The sequence below is a fragment of the Apium graveolens genome, chromosome 6 (genome assembly GCF_009905375.1).
Source record: "Apium graveolens cultivar Ventura chromosome 6, ASM990537v1, whole genome shotgun sequence".
Taxonomy (NCBI): domain Eukaryota; kingdom Viridiplantae; phylum Streptophyta; class Magnoliopsida; order Apiales; family Apiaceae; genus Apium; species Apium graveolens.
The window spans coordinates 148,723,266-148,746,007 of record NC_133652.1 but is presented as its reverse complement, the minus strand read 5'-3'; the positions used below and the strand labels follow the sequence as shown (position 1 = coordinate 148,746,007).

The following is a 22,742-nucleotide window of genomic DNA, read 5'->3' as shown; positions in this document are numbered from 1 at the left end:
AATTTTTTCAACTGGGATCTTTGTTTTGATTACTTGGTTGTATGGCGCGTCCTAACTATAGGACGCGTCCTGATTGATGATTTTATGCGAATGCTAACTGAATTAATGGTTGTCAAAAGGATCAATAAAACTCAAGTCAAAGTGGAACTAGGAAGTGTACTATTTCCAAGGACGCGCCCAAGTTGTCTTGGTTGATGCACTTTGGACTGAATGTTACTGTAACTTTGGCAAAACATGATTCAAAAGGAAAAGTCCTTGTTTAGAACGCGCCCTACCTGAAGGAGGATGAGTTTTGGATCAAAGGTGAGGTGCGTCAAGACCATAAGACGCGCCCAATTGTGCCTTGTGCCTTGATTAATTACGCAGGTATAACATGGTGTCGTGCTCATATGCTTTTGCAAACAAAAATATTCATTTAAAAACTAAAAGACGCGTTCAGTCAAGGAGGACGCGCCCAAGACGGTTATTTGCTTGACTTGTGATAGTCAAAATAAGACGCGTCCATGTGAATGGCAAAATAGAATGCTTAAGTAAAAATATGTATGGATAAGGCAAAGAGGTTTTTTATAAAAAGTGCAGGCGAATGAAGTTCAAAAATAGATACTACAACTTGCAAGGATTCAAGGGGCCCGCACCCTTAAAATAGTTCAAGTACATAAAAGATAAAGGACGCGTCCTAAGCAGGAGGCGCGTCCTGTGGCTTGTCTAGGTCTTCCGCAGGGGGAGGCTGAGTCTGAAGTGGAGCAGGATCAGGGAACGCGTCCTCTTCCTCTAAGCCCAGAAAAATCCTTTTGTTCTTGATGGAGTCTGCGGCCCTGACCCTGAAATCATTTACCCATATCTGGGTATCTGCATCAAATTTTGAAAATGTATACTCTGGGTCATTGGCAATGAACCCAGAGCATCATTCTTCAAACCCAGCCTGAAAGCCGTGTTGGTAAACTAGCTTCTTCTCCTCTGTCCATCCATGCGCCTATCATCATTTAGGGTGTCAAGCTCCAGCTGCATAGTGGAATTCAGCGCAATGACACTGTCCATTTGCTTCTCTATTGAGGAGACATTGTCTTCCAACACAGCTTTTTCCGTCTCTAGACGCGTCCTCTCCCCCTCCAGACGTTTGATCTCAGCATCTTTTTCTTGGACAAGTAGGGTAATGTATCTCTCCAGGGATTTGACCTTGTCTTCGGCCTGGCTCCTTGCAGTGTCGGTAGCAGCAAGACGCGCCCTAAGCCTTGCAGCCATATTGGCACTCTGCCTGGCATGCAGGTGAAGCTCGGCTGCAGCCCTGACCATAGCCTCCTCTGTTTGTTGCTCAGTCCTGAAGGTCCAACCTCTCACTTCGTCCTCGGAAAAGTCACCAACTGAGGACGCGCCCAGGTATCTGAGGACAAAAGATTGGTCATCAGGAACAGTTTTTTGACGCTTTGAGGGCGCGTCCTCTACCTTCTCGGGAATGTCAAACACGGTAGTGTCGATTATCTTTGGTGGAGGAGAAGAAGTTGCAACAGGAGGTGGGGTTTTTGCCTTTGGGTCAACCTTTATAGGGGCCTGTTTCTTGGCCTTTAGCTTTTTGGAGGCCCCAATTGCGAATCATTTGGGGAGAGAGGCCATATCTGAGATATAAACAAAAAAGTATTAGTTAAGCACAAGAGGACGCGTCCTGAAAGTAAGACGCGTCCATATTATGATGCTAGATGCATGAAAAGATGGCAATCAAAATACGTGTGTAAAGATATAACAAGGAAAATAAAAGACATAAGTAATGCATATGTGTGTCATGCAAAGAATGACGCGCCCTACACATATAGTGCGCCCTGCCTAGGGACATTGTCTATGACAGATTATGGAAAAACATAAGCCGTGGGAATATAAAACAGGCAGGACGCGCCCTTAGCAGATGTATGTGCGTGAAATATTTCTGATTTTTATGAAAGTTGACATTTTTCAAATGGGGAGCTAATTTTTGTAGCTGTGGACGCGTCCAAAACTTATGACACGTCCTCCCTCACTTAAACTTACCTTGTTCTAAGTCGAATTGCTTACTAATGTCGATTTCGATCACCTCCGCGGCACTAAGGCCCCTGGTTTTTTCTGAGGTTGTGAGAACAGGTTTGCCGTTGTGAAATTCACGAAACTTGCAGATAGAGCCAAACCGGGAAGACAACGCGCCCACCAGCTTAAGGTTGTCTTCTGTAATCATGTCCTTGAGGTTAAAGTGCTTTTCTGCATATTGAAGGACTTTATCTGCTCTCTTTTTCCTTTTTCCTGTTAATTCCTTCTGAACTCTTTTGTCTAAAGATAAAAGATAGTTATAAGTTGTTAAAAGAGGAACGAAGAGTTTGTTAAAGAAAGTAAACAAAAGAGGACGCGCCCAATCAAGAAGACGCGTCCAGTGATTGAAGATAGGCTTTGGTAATCACTTACTTGGTTCTAGGTTGAAACGAACTCGGGATCTCTTGACATCATAGATATAGAAGAAGGGTTCTTTCCAATCCCTTTCGTGGCTGATCTTGCCTTCATTGAATCTCTTGTTATTCAGCCATTTGTTGACAACAAAGAAGTGATAACCGGGAATAGATTTTCTTATGCTGTAAAAAAAACTGAATTCCTTCATGGAGGGCGCGCCCAGCCTGAGGTTGTGGTACATCATGAACAAAGCCCAAGCTAGCTTATATGAGTTTGGAGATAGTTGAATTGGGGCGACGTCATACCACTTCAAGATCTTTTTTATATATGGGTGCAAGGGTGTGCCCACAGCTATAGAAATCAACTTTGGAGTGAGCACCATTCGGGGGATCCTTTGATTCCCAATGTTAAAAATATGTGGCCTCATGGTTCAAAGAGGGCGCACCCAGATTCCCTCCATATCATAATATTTCATGTGCCACTGGATCTCCACGTCGGTTGCGGTTGAGTCCAGGGCTACGCATGCCAATTTACCCTCTTTTTTCCTTCTGACATTCTTCTCTGCCTCAATAAGGGTACGAGCCTCGCCCAGTCACAATCTACTTCTACATCTGAAGGTTCCCAATGCTCTAGGGGAGAATCAGACTTCTGAAGAGATACGGGGTATGTCTCAAGGTCAGGAACCCTCCTTTCGAACTCACTTACGCTGTGCGGGGACGCGTCCCCAGAAGGAGCCGCGTCCTGAGAAGCTGACGCGTCCTGTGTGTTTGACGCATCCATATCAAAAACAGCCTTTCCTTGAGGTTTTTGGCTTGTAGTAGGTATAATTTCGTCGTCTGTCCAATCTTCGATGGCGGCCCTTGTATGGAGAACTGAAGTTCTTTGCCTTTTAACTCCCTTCTTTTTCATTCTAGAACTTATGGGGGCATGGTCCATGGAATCGGAGCTAGAGTTAGACATTATAGAAGTCTTTGAGTTGAGAGATTCGAAGACGCGTCTTTCTTTTTTGAGAAAGGAGCTTGTCCTATGCGATTCAGGGAAGTCGGGTTTGAAGGAGATCAGGTGCGGGGAGTAAATTCCAAGGCGTTTGTTGAGAACTTTGAACGGATGAAAGGGTGAGGAAGATGATGCGTCCTCCAGCTGTAAAAGAATGAATAAACATTTGAGGACGCGTCCATATATAAAAAAAAGAGAAAGGAAAAAGAAGGGAAGGAAAGAAAAAAGAAGGGAGGATACTGGAAATATGGAAGGACGCGTCCTAGAAATCTACCGCAAGGGGTGTACTATAAAGACGCGTCCTAGGATGTCTCTGGCCCTATGTTACACTTACTTGGAGCAGCTTAAACGTGTCTTAAATAATAGGATATAAGACGCGCCCTGATGGGAGGACGCGTCAGTTATGGTTGCAACGTAATGGAATCCTAATCGATTACAATCGATTTTGGGGAAAATTCTCTAAAAAGAAACTAGAAACATGTGACTACAAGATTAAAGAAGCAAAGTATGATACAATTATAGATATATACACATATACATACAAGGAGAATTAAGAACAGTGCATGGAAACTCGAAGCATATGAATGGGTTTTTGCTCATTAAACTCAATTTATTCAATTAAATAAGGAAGTAAAAGAAGATTTGTGTACCTTGTGAGTTGGCGGTTGGATTGAGTTAAAGAAATAGGGAAATGGCTGGATAGATCGTCGGATTTTGGACTTCGAAACTCCTGTTTAAAAAGGTGGCAATGGCAGTTGTGTGAGAGAGAAAGAAGGATGGTGATGGTGATATGGTGTGACTGGGTTATTTATAGAAGGATGATTACGTGGATGATAGCCGTGTGCCACGGGAATAAGGTAAAAGCAAGACGTGTCCTACGGCTATGACGCGTCCAATTGTTTTGGGCCAAATTTCGTTACTCGGATTCAAGGATAAAAATTCCAATTTTGTTGTTAACTACAAATGGAATTTGGGGGGTAGTTGTTATACCCAAAATTTGGCGTTAGATTGATTCGGGTCAAATGCGGGCTAGCTACAGTCAAACTCGGTGTTATATTGTAGAGGACTAGGACGCGTCCAGCGACAGAGGACGTGCCTTCTTGAGAAGGGGTATGATACGAGGCAAGAAGAGTGCATGGTCAAGGAAGGACGCGCCCAGGATACATGGACGCGTCAATGTTTATGAAAGTGTTTGGCAAATGAGATCTTATGGCGATGGACGTTGTAGGACGTGCCTACTTTAACCATGACGCGTCATAGGGTGTGAAATATTGTGTATGATGGAGACGGTGCAAGTCTATTGAGGGTGAGGACGCGCCCTGGGTTCTAGGACGTGTCCTGTGTTTGGTCTATATACTTTTGATGTTGAGTTCAGGACAGAGCTTGCATGGGGAGGAGCAATGGAAGTTATTTTTACTAATGTATTTGTTGCAGGTACTCTTTGAAGAATTCCCTCCTTGAGACGGTCAAGGAGGGGGATGTCCGTGAAAAGCTAGAAGGCCTCCAGGGGTATGCCTGATGGTTGAAGGCCTCCTCCTGTATTCAACGGGTGTCCTCGTTGGGGATGCGAGGTTAACTTTGGTGTGTGCTTTGGGAACTCTGTTCTTGTATTCAACGGGTGTCCTCGTTGGAGAACTTTGGGGTCATCCTGCACTTTGCACCCAAGAGCTTGGGATCACCTGTCCTGCTATCTGGTGGGTTATCCTCATTCGGGGGACACGGATGCGTCTGACACTTGGGGTGAACCGTGGCTATACCTACGTTCATAAATCAAGGGAGATAGCTGTAGCGGAGTGTTATCCTTGCGCAGGGAGATGCACTATCTGTGAAGTCCTGCAGTTACGGACGAGCCTTGGGCCTTCGCGGTTGGGCCTCATAGTTGGACATTCCTAAAGCTAGCGGAAGACGGATATTGGATGGGCTTCTACTAGACTTAGGAATAAGAAGTCAAAACCCATCAGACTTCTTGTTCTACGAGAACTACGTCAGGCTTGATCCCTATATAAAGGGTACGTAGGCACACTGAGAGGGGTAAGAAGTTGAGAGCTAATAAGAGAGCCACCACTTACTCTGATCAATCTCAGCCTAAAACAACCACAATCAACCACAAACCGCTTAAGTTTCCGGCAAAGAACCACCGTCACAGATCTTAGTTTCGGCGAGAAACCTCAATCTTTGTTGTTACCAGATTCCTCCGTCAACAGATTCTATGATTTATGTAGCATTTTAGGTCAATTTCTCACTGTGATCTGTACTTGTATTTGCCTTGGTATTGTATTGTCGACAATAAATTTAAGAGAAATTCTCAACAGTACTCTCCAGTTTTCTTCGAATCAGGCCCATTTAGCACAACTTAAAACTAATGTTCCAAATATGTTCATATTTAAGTTTTTTCATGAGCTTGATGTGCAATGTGTTTTGGACGATGGGCCATGGACATTCAACAATCAGGCGCTTATGGTCAGAAAATTGGAAATGGGAGAGCTTTTATCGGATATAAGGATAAGTGAGTTATACATGTGGGTACAAGTCTATGATTTACCAGTGGGGTTCAATTCAGAATTTATTTTAAAGTCCATAGGAAACTATGTGGGAAGCTATCTACAGTCCGATCCAAAGAATTTTCAGAGTATATGGAGGCAATATTTGCGTATCAAAGTGGCCATTAATGTGTTAAAGCCTCTAAAGAGTCAAATGAGAATTAAGAAACCTGGTGGAGAATGGATGTGGATCAAGTTTAAATACGAACGTCTTCCTTCTTTTTGTTTTTACTGTGGGAGAATAGGACATTCGGAGAAGTTCTGTGAGACATTGTTTGATAATGGAGGGGATAAAGGGGTGTGAAAGTACGATGCTTCATTACGGGCTGCAGTTAAAAATCAAGGTTCAACTAGCAAAAATCAATGGCTGCGTGGGTCTGATGGAGGAAAGCTAGAGTTCGACAGGAAGGAGATCACTGTGGAGAGGGGAGAGATGGCGCAACCAAATTAGGCGGTAAATTTGGTTCCAAAATCCCAAGATTACAGGGTGGTACAGTTTGTTGGGAAAGATAATCACAATGATGGAGGGGTAATAACAGATGAGGTTGTTAATGGAAAGGTGTTAACTAATGTCGTTATATCAGGAACAAACAGAAGCGGGATTATTGCAAATGTAACAGATGAGAGTATGAAATATTCAAATGAGGTGCGGGAAAATATGGGGAATGACAGTGAGATTAATGGGCTTCTCGTTCTGGACTGTAAGCGACGTAGAACAGAAGGACTAAAAGGCCCAACAGATGAGGAAATGTTGGACTCTCAAATTGGCACACAACAGAACCAAAAAAACTTGATTGGGGCGGGTACTGCAGCGCAGGCCCGCCTAGAATTATGACAACTTTGAGTTGGAACTGCCAAGGCATTGGGCCTCCTTGGAAAGTTCGGTTCCTAAAAGACTTAATTAGTCAGGAAAGACCCAACTTTATTTTTCTGTGTGAAACTATATGTAAAAAAGAAAAGATGGAATTTCTGCGTATGAAGTTAGGTTATGAAGGTATGGTGGTGGTGGAGCCTCAGGGTAGAAGTGGTGGCTTAGCATTTTTCTGGAGAGATCGGGATCAGGCAAACCTGTTGAGTTTATCACAGCATCACATAGATGTGGAAGTATCGGTGGATGGCTTGGGAGATTGGCGTATAACAGGGGTGTATGGAGAACTGAAAAGAAGTAGTCGAAGAAAAACATGGGATTTACTCCGAAATCTATCGAGGGACTCTAATTTACCATGGTGCACAATTGGGGATATGAACAATGTCACTTCGCAACAGGATAAACGTGGAGGAGAAATATACCCTACATGGTTGATCGATGGTTTCAATAAAGCATTGACAGATGCTGGGCTTAGAGATATGGAATTAACAGGTCACCGGTTTACATGGGAGAGAGGAAGGGGCAAACCGGAGTGGACAGAGGTAAGACTTGACAGAGCAATGGTTACTCAAGACTGGATGGACTTGTTTCCAATGGCGAACTTATACAATCTGGAAGGGTCAAATTCGGATCATAGTCCAATTTTCTTGGTGCCAAAGAAAAGAGAAGAAAGTGCAGGAGTTAGTATGTTCAGATTCGAGAACGCATGGTTACTAGAGCCGATGTGCCAGCAACTAGTTAGTGCATATTGGAAGGAGGATGGAGAGATAGATATTCAAAGTAAAGTGAAAGCTTGTAGTGAAGTTTTAGTTGTATGGGGAAAAGAGATAACAGGTAATTTTGGCAAGGTTATCAAAGAATGTAAAAGACAGTTGAAGAAGTTGAGGAATAAAGACGATGATCAACCAATACAGGAGTTTCTTGAAGTGAAAAAGAAGTTGCATTTGACGTTAGATCAGCGTGAAATATTTTGGAGGCAACGATCAAAACAACTTTGGCTCAAGTCGGGGGATAAAAATAGTAGATACTTCCATGCTGCTGCAACAACTCGGAAGAAAAACAATCAGATTACAAAGTTGCAGGACTTAGAAGGTACCTGGAAGGAGTGGGACAATGGGTTAGAAAATCTGATAATTAACTACTATAGGGAGTTATTCAGTGGCTCGCAATCTCATTGGGAAGAGGTAGTTAAAAACGTGCCAACAAGTATAACGCAAGATCAGAATGATAGTTTGTTAATGACAGTTACAGATGAAGAGGTGAAGGCTGCTTTGTTTTCTATGCACCCGGACAAGGCTCCTGGTCCGGATGGGATGACGCCTGCATTCTATCACAGACACTGGCAGATAGTAGGTAGGGATATTGTTAATTTGGTGAGACGTTTCTTTGAAGATGGACAAATGCCTCAAGGTTTGAACGACATAAACGTAGTTCTTATACCAAAGAAGAAATATCCAATGAATATAGGGGATTTACGACCTATTTCTCTCTGCAATGTGCTAGTAAAAGTAATCACTAAAGTTATGGCAAATCGTTTGAAAGGTTTGTTGCAAGGAGTAGTGTCAGAGAATCAAAGCGCATTCATACCAGGTCGTTTAATTTCAGACAACATTCTGGTTAGTTACGAAGTAATGCACCATCTGAAAAGGAAAAAATGAGGTAAGGAGGGTTTTATGGCATTGAAGCTAGACTTAAGCAAGGCGTATGATAGGGTTGGGTGGAGATACTTACAAGAAATTATGCTCAGAATGGGTTTCCAGGAGAGATGGGTGAGATTAATCATGAATTGTGTGAATTCAGTTAAGTATCAGGTGACTCATGGTAGGAGAATGCTAGGGTATGTGGAACCAGGGAGGGGTATAAGGCAGGGGGATCCCCTCTCGCCCTATTTATTCATCCTTTGTGCAGAGGGTTTCTCAGCAACTATCAAGAAGTTTGATTCGAATAAATGGCTAACTGGGGTCAAGATATGTAAACAAGCGCCTACAATCAATCATATGCTTTTTGCAGACGATAGCTACGTGTATTGTAAGGCTAACAAGGAGGAGGCAGATAAGGTGAGGGAGTTGTTGGGTAGCTTTGAAAGGGCAACAGGACAACAGGTGAATTATGGAAAGTCATCTATTTTTTTCAGTTCAAATGTAGTGTCATCTGATAAAATGGAGCTATGTGGACAGTTGCAAATGCAAGAAGCGAACGAAAGATCAACATACTTAGGGCTTCCAACAATGCTGGGTCGAAATAAATCTGCGTTGATGGGATATTTGAAGGAGAGAATTGATAGTAGAATAAGAAGTTGGGAAGAGGGGTTTATTTCTCGGTCAGGGAAGGAAGTTTTAATCAAGAATGTGGCACAAGCACTACCAAGCTATGCAATGAGTGTATTTCTTTTGCCGCAAGGGATTACAAATGATATGGAAAGGATGTTAGCCAGATATTGGTGGAGATCGAAACCAAAGCAAGATACAGGTATTAACTGGATGAGTTGGTCAAGACTGAGCAAGCATAAATCAGCAGGAGGAATGGGTTTTCGAGACTTTTATGATTTCAATTTATCGATGTTGGCAAAGCAAGGATGGAGGTTCCTTACTAAACCAGATAGTTTGGTGAGTAAGTTATTTAAAGCTCGGTACTTCCCAGATCAGGATTTCTTGACAGCAAGCTTAGGCCACAATCCTAGTTACGTATGGAGGAGCATTTGGGAGTCGATTCCATTATTGAGGAGTGGGAGTCGCTGGATGGTGGGCACAGGAGATAAAATAAGCATTAAACAGTAACCATGGTTGAATGCAGATGATCCTTATGTCTCGTCGGAATCTCCAAGTTTCGAACATAATAAAGTTACTTCGTTGATGAAGACATATAGTAGGCAATGGGACACAGAAATTATTGCTGATTTATTTAACGAAAGAGATCAACGGTGTATCTTCAACACCAAAATTAACTCGAGAGTCACAGAAGATCAGATATACTGGAAAGAAGAGGATTCTGGAGATTATTCGGTTCGTAGTGCCTATAGACTTTTGCAAGCTCAGAAAGCAAGGTGGACAGTGGATGACAATGGCAGTTTATGGAGGAAAATTTGGCAGGTGAAAGCTCCTCCCAAGGTTTTGAATCTTATTTGGCGAGCTCTTTCTTATTGTTTACCTACTATGGTCATGTTGGCTCAAAAATATGTCCCAGTGTTGAAAGTTTGTCCAGTGTGCAATGTGGAGGAAAAAACGATCATTCATGCTCTAGTAACTTGTCCGTTTGCAAATCAGTGTTGGCAAAGGGTTATACCCGATGTACAGCAGGAGTTTGGGAGAGGTTTTGAAGGATGGCTTGAGAAAGTTATGAATAGTATAAATAAGGATAGAAGAGTAGTTGTGGTTACGGTATGTTGGGCAATTTGGAAGGCGAGGAATGAAAAACACTGGAATAAGAAGCAAGTTTCGTTAAATGATTTGTTAGCACCGGCAAAGATTTACCTTAATCAATGGCAGGAATCCCAAGGGCGTACAACTGAGGTTCTTATTCAGCTTGGTAATCCAGGTGATGGAGCTAATTCTTGGGTAGCACCACAGATGGTAACAATAAAGGTAAATGTCGACGCTGCAATATTTAAGGATCCTTCAGCTTTTGGGGTTGGTTTGATAGCTAGAGATTCGAGAGGAGAGTTGATGTATGCTTGTTCGACTTACTATAAAGACGATGTCAGTCCAGAATTGGCAGAAGTATTGGCAATAAAGGAAGCTCTTAGTTGGATAATGGAGCAAGCATGGGAAGAATTTCAGTTGGAATCAGATTGCCTTGTAGCAGTACAGGCAATAAGAAGCAATGTGACTATGAGCTCACCGTTTGGAGTTGTAGTCGAGGAGTGTAGGAGTTTGATTAGGAATTCAAACAAAGTTAATTTGTCATTTGTAAGACGGTCTGCAAACATGGCTGCTCACTTCTTAGCTAAGGAGTCATGTTCATATCCAGATCGAGTGATTAGTAGGAGTGATGTTCCTATTGATCTTCATAATGTATTGATGCATGATTTAGCTTAATAAAAATCATTTTCCGTCAAAAAAAAAATCTAGGTTTTACTAGTTGTGTTAAAAGTTGTAGGTAGTATACAAAGTTCAATGTGTAGGACTTGCACAAAGATGTCTCAAGCCCATCTATCTACCACTTAATTGCTTAAAAGTTCAAAAGGCAGCATATGAAAACATGAATTTATCTTTCAATCAGCCAACACCTCCATAAAGATTTTACGTACAAAGGAAAAAACATATCATTGCAGTTAAGCTATCATACATGTTTATAGGAAAGGAAAAAACACCCAAAACTTTCAAGTTCATAGGCAGTTTTCTAAAACTCGGGAGTACTGGGAGGAGTACTCGGGGATATTAATTATATTGCATATTATTTATGAAGGGTTAAGTTCTATGGAGACCACTTTTTTTTGGAGACCTTGGAGACCACTTATGTTCTGCAAGTTAAATATTGCATAAAAACATTGCAAAATATATTATTTTGCGAATCACGCTCTACAAAGATCCTTATTTTATTCAAAATCTTGAATATCATATATGTACTACATGTAAAACATTACAAAAATATTTTATTCTGCAAAACATGTTAAGTTTGCAGAACATTTGTTCAGCTTGCAGAACATACAGATTCTACTTATTAAACTTAAATGATCTTCAATAATTTTAATGAATTAGTGATACACGTAAAATATACTTCACAAAATAATATATTTTATAGTATTTTGATTGCAGAACATATGTGGTCTCCCAAGTCTCCGATGACAACGTGGTCTCCATAGAAGTTTCCTCTATTTATGAAATATTATAAGATAAATTCATACTAAATAAAAGTTACCGGTCATTCAAAATTTTAAGTTTTATATCGAGTATTATTTCGAGATACTCGAAAACATAATTAATTATCTTGTGTATCATTTATTTATATAATATTTTAAATTAAATAAATATAAAATTAAAAATTAATATTTTATTATCCGAGTTTTTAATCGAGTACTCTTTTTGAGTACTCTGAATACTCGTTACTCCATATTTTCGCCGAGTCGAACCGAGTACCGATTTTTAAAACAATATCCATAGGTAAGCTATCATCAAATTATACCAAAACCCTCTATTAAACTAAACTACCAAGTACTTATTGTTAACTATCATTGTTGAGAAAAAAGAAGTTTCCATCCATTTAATTTTGAGAAATGGACCAAAATATCATTTTGAGTGTAAAATGGTCCAAAATATCACTTCTAAAAATTATGACCCAAAATATAATTTCAGCGTGATATAGGATTTGAAAAACAACCCAAAATGTTACACGATATAGCGTTTTGTCTCCTTTTTTTTAACTTTTCAAGGGCACATGTAACGTTTACAATATTTTTGTTATCTTTCTTATTTTCAGCTTTTTTGGTGTATTGTTTAGAAACCCGAAAACAGTACTTAATGTTGTGTTTTCGATATTTATTTTTTATTTAATATTTTTAAAATTTAAGAGTGTAACATAATTTAATAATTTTTAACATTTTAGAATTCAACAATCCCTTTCAGGTTTTAAAAATATTTAAAAAATAATAAATGTTACATCGATTTAGGGCCTAAACCCTAATTTAAGCTGGGGTTTAAGACACTTACCCCTAAATCCTAGGAACCAAAAATATAAATTTTAAATTAAATAATTTTAAAATTTAAGAGCGTAACTTAATTTAATAAATCTTAACATTTTAGGGTTTAGTAATCCCATTTTGAATTTTAAAAGTAAATTAAATAATTTTTTAGTATTTTAGAATTTAATAATTCTTTATATGGATTTAAGAATTTTTTTTTAAAAAAAATACATGTATAAAACGCTAGATAAAATTAGTGTTCTGGGCCAAAGCCCTACAGTTTTAGTGTCAAAATACTACCAAAAAAATTAAAAAAAAAACATAACGCTGCTTGATCTCCCATTTTGGCAAAAATAAAAAAAAATTAAGAAAAAAAACAAAATTAGGGTAATAATTTTGCCAAAATGTTTAACGAAGTATCATCGTGGTGAAATAACATTTTAGGCAATAATTTTGGGTAGTGACAATTTAGACCATTTTTTACTGCAAAATGACATTTAGGACTACACCCCTTTGTTTTAATGTTTTCTTTTTAAAGAATTTATATTAATAAAATGTTAGTTAGAATATTTTTTTTTCAATGATCCCTAAATTATTAACTTGAAATATAACAATACTGCAAAGTTTGAACGTGTCAAATTTTAGAAATAGTAAATAAATAGCAAAGTGAATAAAAGTTTGAAAATATTACATATAGTATTTGTTTTGGAAAAAGAGGTGGAACAAATTTTTATTTTAGATCGAAAATGGTCATTAAAAGAGATCACAAGTATCAAAATAAAAAAAAAAATGAAGAATAATTCCCAACTAATTAAATAGGCATCAATTTACATGAGGCTGATCCAATAGTATCAACTCTCAAATGTCAAGTTTTAACACCGATTAAAGATTGGCCTCTCTGCTCATGTGGTTACTGGTAAGGCCGTATAGATAATCCGCTCAACATAAATCCCTCGCATCATTCGTAATCGCACCATATTTTGTGAATAATCGTAAAATATAAATTAAATATGAATTAAAATTATAAAAACCGCATATTCATGGATTGACCGTAGATTTGATTTTTAAATAATCACAAAAACCGAACCGCAACCGCAAACCGTTATATATAATATATAATATATATCATCAAACAGAGAAACAACCATATATAAGAATCAAAAGATAAAAAATTTGGGGTTTTGGGATATAATATATATCATTAAACACATGAACTATCATATATAATTTGCAGTACATTTTATATTTACAAATTTCTATATTTCTAAGATTTGATAGGCATAATTAGAATGAACTATTTTTATGATAAGATTTGATAGTTGAACCGCAAGTCGATCCGCACCAACCGCAACCGCGCGGTTGAAACAGCCACGAGTAACCACAACCGCAAATGCGACTGAGGTTGGAGATTTAAGAAAACCGCTACATGCGATTTGGTGCGATTTTGAGTTCCCAGCAGCACCAAACCTGACTAGTTACTGGTACAAGAATCTTAAACTCATTGTAAAGGGCCAAACTTACTGATGCAAGTCTAAACTCATCTATTCATAATTCGATAGTTAAGAAACCTAGGAATCACCAAGCTGCATATATAAATATATTATATTTTCGTTCAGCACCGATAACAAACCAGACATATGTCCAAATAAAGAAAGGACTCGGAAACTTTCAATATCAGGATTTACATAAGCAAGGCATTGCCCACTTGAGCTAATATACAAATACAAGTACCAGAAATTTCAACGCAACTTTATAGATGTATGCACCCTGTGACCCACTGGATGCTTCAAGAGTAATTCGTCTCAGGAAGCTACAAGGAAAGTCGTGGACTGAGGACGCAAAAGAAACTCGCGGACTCCTCCCTTTGGCCATTACTCTTCGTCACTATCATTGCTAAAAGCAGAGACAACTGGTTTTTTGGGCTTCTTTGCAGCATTGCCAAATGAACTCTGAACAAGAAACAAATATAATACAGATATATCAACTGGCCATCCTTAAATGTAAAAGGGGCAGGAAAATAACGAGAAATCATGCGCACGAGAAAACACATATAATCAATTTCAATATTTCCACTGAATCCCATCTAATATAAAATTTTAGAACTAGTGAGATAACTCTTTTAAGTCATTGGATTGACCGACCAAGCAAAAAGATTATATGTTAAAAAAGTAAAAAATGATAGTAGAGTGTAGAGAAAACCGAGCTTTTAATTCCAAAAGTGGCGGAAAAGGTGTTCATGAGGTCTAGAGTTCAATTCTCACCTCGCCTTCCCCCTATTGATATGGAACAAAGAATTAAAAGATTAAATTGTATAATTTTATGTTATTAGCTAAGATAAGATTTAATTTATTCTAAAGTTATATATATAGTTGCGTGTGTGTGTGTGTAGGAAATAGAATAAAAATAATATTCTTTTCCTTTACCCGCTCCCAAGCTTTTTGCTCTCAAGTTTTTGTAAGAGAGAAAGTGAGTGAATGTAAATGGAAGTAATTAGAGGGAGAAGTAATAAGTTTCACTCACTTGCTCCCCGAGTTTAAAAAAAATTCAAAAATAAAACTAATTTCAATAAAATGCTCCGCCCAGAGCATATAGATGATTGTCAAGTTACAATTTAGTTCTGAAATCTAAAAAGTTTTAACGTAAGTAGTTAGTGTATATATGTAATATCAAGTACCTTTTAATAAACCACACCACTTGCTTTCCCTTTCATCCCATTTTTGGAAAGTCTTGGGAAGAAAGCATGTAAAATTTTCATTACCCTTCACTTGCTTTCATTCTTACTCAGGAGCATGAATTGGAATGCAAATTTCATTGTTTGCTTTCCTACCTTTCTAAAACTCGGTAGCAAGGTTATTAATTGTAGGACATATAGATAAGTATCTGACGGGTTGTATCATATAACGAGGTTTAAAGACTTTTAACGATAGTATTTAATTTTAACATTCCAAGAGTCTATAAGAGCAAGTCCAATGGTGCTGAAGTGGGTACTATTGGTATAATATAGCACCCACGGAAAACCAACTCCAATGGTATGCTAAACTTAGATGCAAAATAGCAAAATGCTATACTTGGTGCTAAATATAGAATCAAGTATATATGTTGCTATAATTGCCACCTAAGCATGCAAGTGCTAAAATGCATTAATAAAGTAATAGTGAAAATATAATTGTGTACTTTAAGATTAAGTTACTAGAATATAGCTTTATTTGGATATGTTTGGTGCTATTTTGCATCTACCATTGGATCATATGTTCTATTTTAGCATCAAAAACCACTTTTTGATTTCAAATTATAACAATACCTCCATCTATTTTAACACCTTGAACTTGCTCTAAGGTGTTATTCAATCAAAACTTTTAAAAAGTCTCTAAAAGCAGGGTGGTACAAAATTCAGATATTTCCGGATGCTAGTCAATGACTTTTTACAAAAATTAGAATTATATCACTTATAAAAGTCATGAATTTTTTCAGAAGATTTGACATGAGTACTAATAACTTCGTAGAAAGTCATCTGAACTCTCATTAACTCTGTTGAAGTTGTTAAAACTTAAAAGTATGTCCAAAATCATCAACTTCAAAAAAGTCATTAAAAATTCCAACACAATTCCACCCCTAGTATCGAGAAACTACTTAACTTCCAAGTAATAGGTAATCTACATTATTGGGATAGCGTTGAATATTATGAATTAAATTTGAGGATTATCTCCACAGAGAATCGGAAGGAAACACACAATAAATCATCAGATTATATTCATAATATTCGACTCTATCCCGATAGTGAAATATTACAAGTGCTTAAATAGATAAACAAGACGGGTAATTTATTGAAACTAAATACTTATTTCCTACAAGCCAAGTAATGTTAATTATAGGAAACAAATCCTTTTTTTTATTTTACTACTATAATCTGTAATATTCCTAGTAATATATAATATAATTATAAAATATATTACAATTAAATTTAATCCTAACTAATAAAATAAATAATATACAAACTAAGATTTTAATTCTATTTTACTACTATAATCTACAATATTCCTAGTAATATACATTTTTAATAAAACTCTAAAATATATTACAATTAAATCTAATCCTAACTAATAAAATAAATAATATACAAACTAAGATTTTAATTCTATGTTCCGCATCACCTACACATAAAAACAAACAAAAAATATGAGGCTTAAAATAGTTTATTTAACTTGGATAAGGCACATTCCATAGAGCAGGGTCTGCTAAGATGATTTAAAATTATTTTATTACAAAGGAAAAAAAAAGATGATTTAAAACTATTTTATTACAAGAATCTAATGCATGACGACAGAAATGCTAGTAAACTCAGAAATAACAACCTACCCCGAAAAGTAAGAAACTAAAAGAATCATGTTCCTTGTTTTGGAACTTAATCTTTGTACAAGGCAGTATAACAACTTTTTGTGTCTGGCCTATGTATTGAACAGAGGTCATTATAATAGGTGCAACTAAGTAAACAATCTATTTATCATTCAAGATACTTGATGTTCATGTTTTATTATGGTACTTTGTATCTAACCCCCGAACTCTTTACACCTCAATAATATGAAACCACATTGCAGAATGAAGACCAATTTTCTTGATATTTTCTATATCATATTTCATAAAAACAGATTGCAATGATCACAAAAAGTTTCACTTGGTCAACATTCTGATCACGCAGAACGTTCTTTTTTAAGTTAATTTTGACATCAACAAGTTCTTTAACTTTCTTTCTTCTTTCTATCTTTTTTTGTGTTGTCTGTCTTATTTTACAAACTCCTCTCTAATTATGCACATGCAGGAAAAACAAAACATAAATAATGTCACCCTTGGATCTCTAATATCAATGGAAGTACCTTGGAGTTGCCACCTTTTGATGAAAATCCAAATTTAAGCACCTTCCGCTGATCCTGATCTACAAGCGTTGTAACACTTTTCCCTGCAGAGGTGACCACTTCAGTTCCAGCTTCATCTTGTTGTTGTTGTAGTTGTTGCTGCTGCTGTTTATGAGCATCAGCCCTGTTTGTAAGATGAAGAACCTCTCAACCAGTGCAATATATAATAGTCTCTTGTAATAATGATAAAATGTTATTTTAAAGTTGAAAAGAAAGGTAATTTCCAAAATAAGGTACAAATGGATGTATACATTTGAGCAAATTTCGCCATCTCCCTCTCCTGGCGTTGTTGCTCACGCTTTTGTCTATCATCCCGACTGCTACTTCCATGCATTTCCCGCATTTCCTTGAATCGCTAGATAAGAAAACAAATAATTATAAATCTTAAATATGTAAAGAAGTATCATGATGACATTAGACGTAAAGAAAGCCTGCAAAATTTATAAATATGTTAATCCTTTACCTTTCTGTGGTTGTGATCATAAGAGCTCAGGTGACCTTCAAACTCCACAGCCAACTTGTACTGCTTGTTGCATAGCTCACAGTAGAACACCTTGCGAATTTCCTTCACCTCCGTTTGAATTTTCTGCTCACGTTCTGCTATAACCTGGATGTTCATAATGTGCAGGAAGCAGGCAGTAGAAGCCACCAGGTAATAAAAACTGGACGAAATTCTCAAGACCTCCAAAACTTGATCTTTCCTTATGATTTACCATTCCCGTCAAAAGACAAACATAAATATATGCTGCCTTCTGTTATTGGATATAGGTTTCAGAAAAAGTAAAGCATCAACTCTCATCATCTAATTCTGGAAGCTACTTTTACAAATAGTCATACTATACCGTCTACAAGCTACCAGGAATTGACGTACCTCTCGCTTCTTTGCAAGTTCTTCGGTCTCCTCAACTTCAATGTCAAGTTTTTTCCGCTGAATATTTTCTTCTGCTGTGAAATAGTCATCCTCTTCTTGTTTCCCAATCCCTAATCTTGGATCTCTAATCCCAGATTTAATTGGCTCAGTTATCCCTATTACATAATTACAAGAGATCGTTATCAGATTTCATATGACAGTATCTCAAAAAGCACCATTAAATGCACAAACCATTTAGAGAACATTTTTAACATGCTAAATAATTAGGAAATTCTACAAATAAAAAAAAAGAATCATGATTGTCATGTGAAAAAATCAACGAACAGATACCAGGTTAAGTGTAAAACTAAATTCAGATTTTACATTCAACATAAACCCCAAAAAAAATCTAGTTATGCAATTCGAAATTAAATTAGACAAGGCATTTTCCGTAGAAAAATGAACATAACAATTTTAACATGGTTTCACTGCCAGCCTTCTCCTACCAGTTCAGAACAAATTGAGTGGCTGACAAAATCATTAAAAATAGATGATGAATGCTAATGCATATAGGAAGACATAAAACCAAGACTAATTTCAAGTAAAGTAAAGTGAGATGAATTAAAATCAAGTAATCATCTTAAACAAAGGGTTAATAGACTAATTTAGGACCGTGGTCAGAATTTACTTTCATGGCTTTTTCTTCTTCGTCCTTATGTTTAAGAAATCTAACTGTTAATTAACAAATAAGGCATGTATATTCCCAATTTTAGATTTGTAAATTCATTTGAAAAACCTAGAATATATACAACATATATACACATCAAATTCTCCTTCTCCATCACGCATCACCTCTTATATTTCCCTTTCTCACTTATCAACTTGATACAAAATTCATCCCAAGTCATTCACTCACATCGTCTCCTTAGAGGTTTGCTTCCAGCCCATTTGTCCAAACTTTTGTAATTTATTTGTAGTCTTGTTTTGATAAAATTGGGCTACATACTGCATACATAACTGACCCGTATACTTTCCTATTTCGATACATACACACACACACACACACACACATATATATATATATATATATTACTTCCGTCAATTTGGGTTATTTTTCTTCAATTCTAGACATTTATTTCGCAAATGTTGATTATCCCTTCAATTATTATTCAAAATCTCAAAATCCCTTTTCTTCGATTTCCCTAACTTCAAAAACTCAACTATTATGGTGCTTTAGTTTTGCTTGGGGGTGTACTGAGTGGGGACTACCATGTAAGCCAATTCACAATTCATTAAAAATTTAATGGGACTGAAAGAAGTAACCAAATTGCAAGTTTTCAAGTATTACATTAGTTGATTGAAAGTTTTTTCAACTTCGCGACCCACTTGCAAGTTAGTAGTTAGTAGCGTAAACACTAGTGAATTAGCTTATTAACCCCTTAAACAAACAATTATAAAGCTCAAGCGTCATGCGCTATAAGAGTAACATCTGTATATATGTCATAGTAACTTACTAGAAGTTGGAACGCTAGATAGTTGATTGAAAAAAATTTCAACTTCGTGACCCACTTGCAAGTTAGTAGTTAGTACCGAAAACAGTAGTGAATTAGCTTATTAACCCCTTAAACAAACAATTATAAAGCTCAAGCTTCATGCACTATAAGAGTAACATTTGTATATATGTCATAGTAACTTATTAAAAGTTGGAACACTAGATAGTTCCCCAGCATGTAGTATTTGTAAATGATAAATTTGACTTTTTCACTAACCCAATTCTAACTGAAGCATTGTGCTAGACTACTAGTACTGCATCTTAACTACCAAAAAAGTACTTCATAGGAGGAGCAAATATTCCCTTACATAACAGCGGAACTTAAATATATGATTTTCACTTTGTGCATTATTTGGCAAATCACACTTTAATGGTTAGATAACAGGAGATACAGAAGGTATGGTATAACAGGTAAATATTTTAAACAGATATCAAACTTAAACAACACTATTAGCATAGAGAATAACTGGCTACAGAGCAAAAAAAAGATTTCTAAACCAAAACTTCTACAATGAATCACACTAGTTTCCGCAAGTTATATGAAATTAGGCAATTCTTTTATGGATGTACCTTGTTCATTTTTCCCAAGGCCCTTTCCCTTCCACCCCATCTTCTGGAGTAGCCTAAAACCCACATTAGATGATGTCAGTTGTGTATCCAAAGATGCTTGTTCTACATTATCAAGATCTACATTTTCTGTTGGCCTGTGATTGATTGGTAAACGAAAATCCTCTGCAAGACCTTCAAGAACTGATGTCTCGTCGGCCTATAACAGAAAAATAAACAATCCAGCATGTTACATTTTGTACCTATTTAAACTAAATAAAAATAAACACGTAGTGGTAGTACTGCACTATTAACAGGGGGAAGAAAAATGAACTGAAGTAATCACATTATGTGTTAATGCAGTAACTAAACAGGGGAAGAAAAAAGAACACGAGCTGACATCGTTTCAAATAACATATTAAGAAAATTTGTGCTGGATATCATTCTTTGAAATATAGGGTTTGATAATGACCAATCAGCATCGACAAACAATAAGAAATAAATAGAACACCCCAGCACAAATTCCACCAGTCCTTACTCCATGTGTACTATATCGCTCAACAACCACCAACCAATCCTAATATTATAGGTGCTTTTGAACACATTAATACTTTATTACTGGATTGAACTAAAACGGTTCCCGCAGTATAACTTTCTGATGTTGGCTGTATTCATACCAAACTCTTTTACTAAAAAATTATGCTCTGTTTAATTTAGAACGGACAATGTGTAGTAAAAATGGAAAGAAAAATTATGAACAAAATTAAAGAGAGATGAGAAGAATGTAATAAGGCAGCGTGGAAAAAACCGAAGGAGTTCAAATTTTCTTGAAGTTTGTAGCGATATAGAGTAGGGAGCAGAACAGAGCATTCATTCTAAATATGGCGAGCCGGGCTCTAGTTTAAATTGGTCAGAATCGAATGAACGAATGAATATTGCAAACTATTTACCCACAAAATACTACAAAATATCACTCTGTTTACTCTATTTTTGATTCCTTTCAACCAAACAGATACAGAATTACAATTGAGCGACATCTCTAAATCAACTGTGTGTTCTGTACAGTAAGAAGTACATTTAAGAAAGTTAGTGCATTAGTTGTACTGTACTACAGTAAAGGTTGACGACACTCAATCTTAATATTCGAAGGGCTAAAATTATATAATTTGTAGGCTATTAAATGGAACTACAACCTTCTCTCAAAAACCTTGACGCGGGTGGCAACAAGGAAATTAACTGGGCAAGTCGACGAGAAACAGGAAAACGGAACAAAATATCGATCAACTATAAAGACATTACAAGCCGTCCAGATGCAATAAGATCAGAATGATGCAAGACAATATTAATAAATTTTCCGCTAAATATTAAATTGTTTATAAACTTACCTCCTCCGATATCGGTTGTCTTCCTTCTCTCATTCGGGCTTCCATCTTGGCCCATCGATTCTCCATAATTAATATCCTAAATCACACAATTCAATTGTACTGCAATGTGAATAACTGGGTAAAGCCCTTGGAGAATTACATAAAACAATGCCCCTACAATTACGAATTCCTTCATACTTCTAAATTAAATATATATATATATATATTCCTACATCCAGTCAAAAAAAACTACAACTTAAATTAAAAATCCAACGGTACACTCCAGAACACATACATTTCATCGATAAATAAAAACGAAACTAAAAAACGCACCCTATTGCTGACCTAGATCTACACTTGATCAACAAACAAAATCGAAATTCTGATAACTTACAAAAACAAATCCTTCTAAAAAATAAACCGTAAATTCCAGAAAAGCAGACAAATGAATTGCATAAACCCTACAGAAACAGTTAAATAGATAAACAAACTATGACAACTGACAAAACGTACAAGTCTACTAATTTAAATTGAAATCTAGGGGGTTTAGTAATAAGAATGGAAGCATACGAGAGTATACATATATGGTGTGTAATGATGGGTGAATTTCAAGATACAAAACATGAATTATATTAGTTAAATTTACCAGATGAAGAAGCCTAAATACACAGCTCTCTCGATTGGGGGTGCTTTTCCTTTTCAACAGACCACAAGGCCGACCTCTTTTGATACAATTTAATTCAATAATTTAATTTTATATTATTTTATTCGCACTACGTTTTTTTTAAAAAAAATGTATTCTCACTAAGCTGAAATTCGTTTCGATTCATCCCGGTAAATCGACTACAATTCCTGATAATAAAAATTTTACCTTGTTATTTTAGTTTTAAAAAAATGTAGTATTTTATTTTTATGTTTTTTAGATGTTTACTACGAATCTTTATCACTTCTATATTTAACAGGAGAACATGAAAATAATATTGCCGTTATTTTTCATTTTCAATGAAATAACAGATTTACCCGTATATTTAATATACTTAAAATAATATTATTAATAGGAATTAAACCTACGTCTAGCCAATAACATGCACAT

General features: G+C 36.6%; 2 protein-coding genes across 3 annotated transcripts; one reads left to right on the top strand and one right to left on the bottom strand.

Moving 5' to 3' along the window:
* Positions 1-6,902: 6,902 nt before the first annotated feature.
* LOC141665526 (uncharacterized) lies at positions 6,903-8,468 on the top strand. The gene has a single exon (XM_074471511.1). The coding sequence runs from the start codon at positions 6,903-6,905 to the stop codon at positions 8,466-8,468; it is 1,566 nt and encodes a 521-aa protein (XP_074327612.1).
* A 5,523-nt stretch (positions 8,469-13,991) lies between these two features.
* LOC141667787 (uncharacterized) lies at positions 13,992-22,414 on the bottom strand. Of its 2 annotated transcripts, none has more exons than XM_074474401.1 (8): positions 22,296-22,414; positions 21,671-21,746; positions 20,310-20,505; positions 18,209-18,363; positions 17,801-17,944; positions 17,589-17,692; positions 17,299-17,461; positions 13,992-14,376 (listed from the first exon to the last, which is right to left on the bottom strand). In XM_074474401.1, exons 2-8 carry the CDS (start codon positions 21,734-21,736, stop codon positions 14,299-14,301), a joined length of 906 nt encoding a protein of 301 aa, XP_074330502.1. In that variant the 5' UTR covers positions 21,737-21,746; positions 22,296-22,414; the 3' UTR covers positions 13,992-14,298. The 2 variants fall into 2 exon arrangements, with proteins under 2 accessions (XP_074330502.1, XP_074330503.1); XM_074474402.1 differs by lacking the exon at positions 22,296-22,414 and adding an exon at positions 22,220-22,249.
* Between the last annotated feature and the right edge of the window lie 328 nt (positions 22,415-22,742).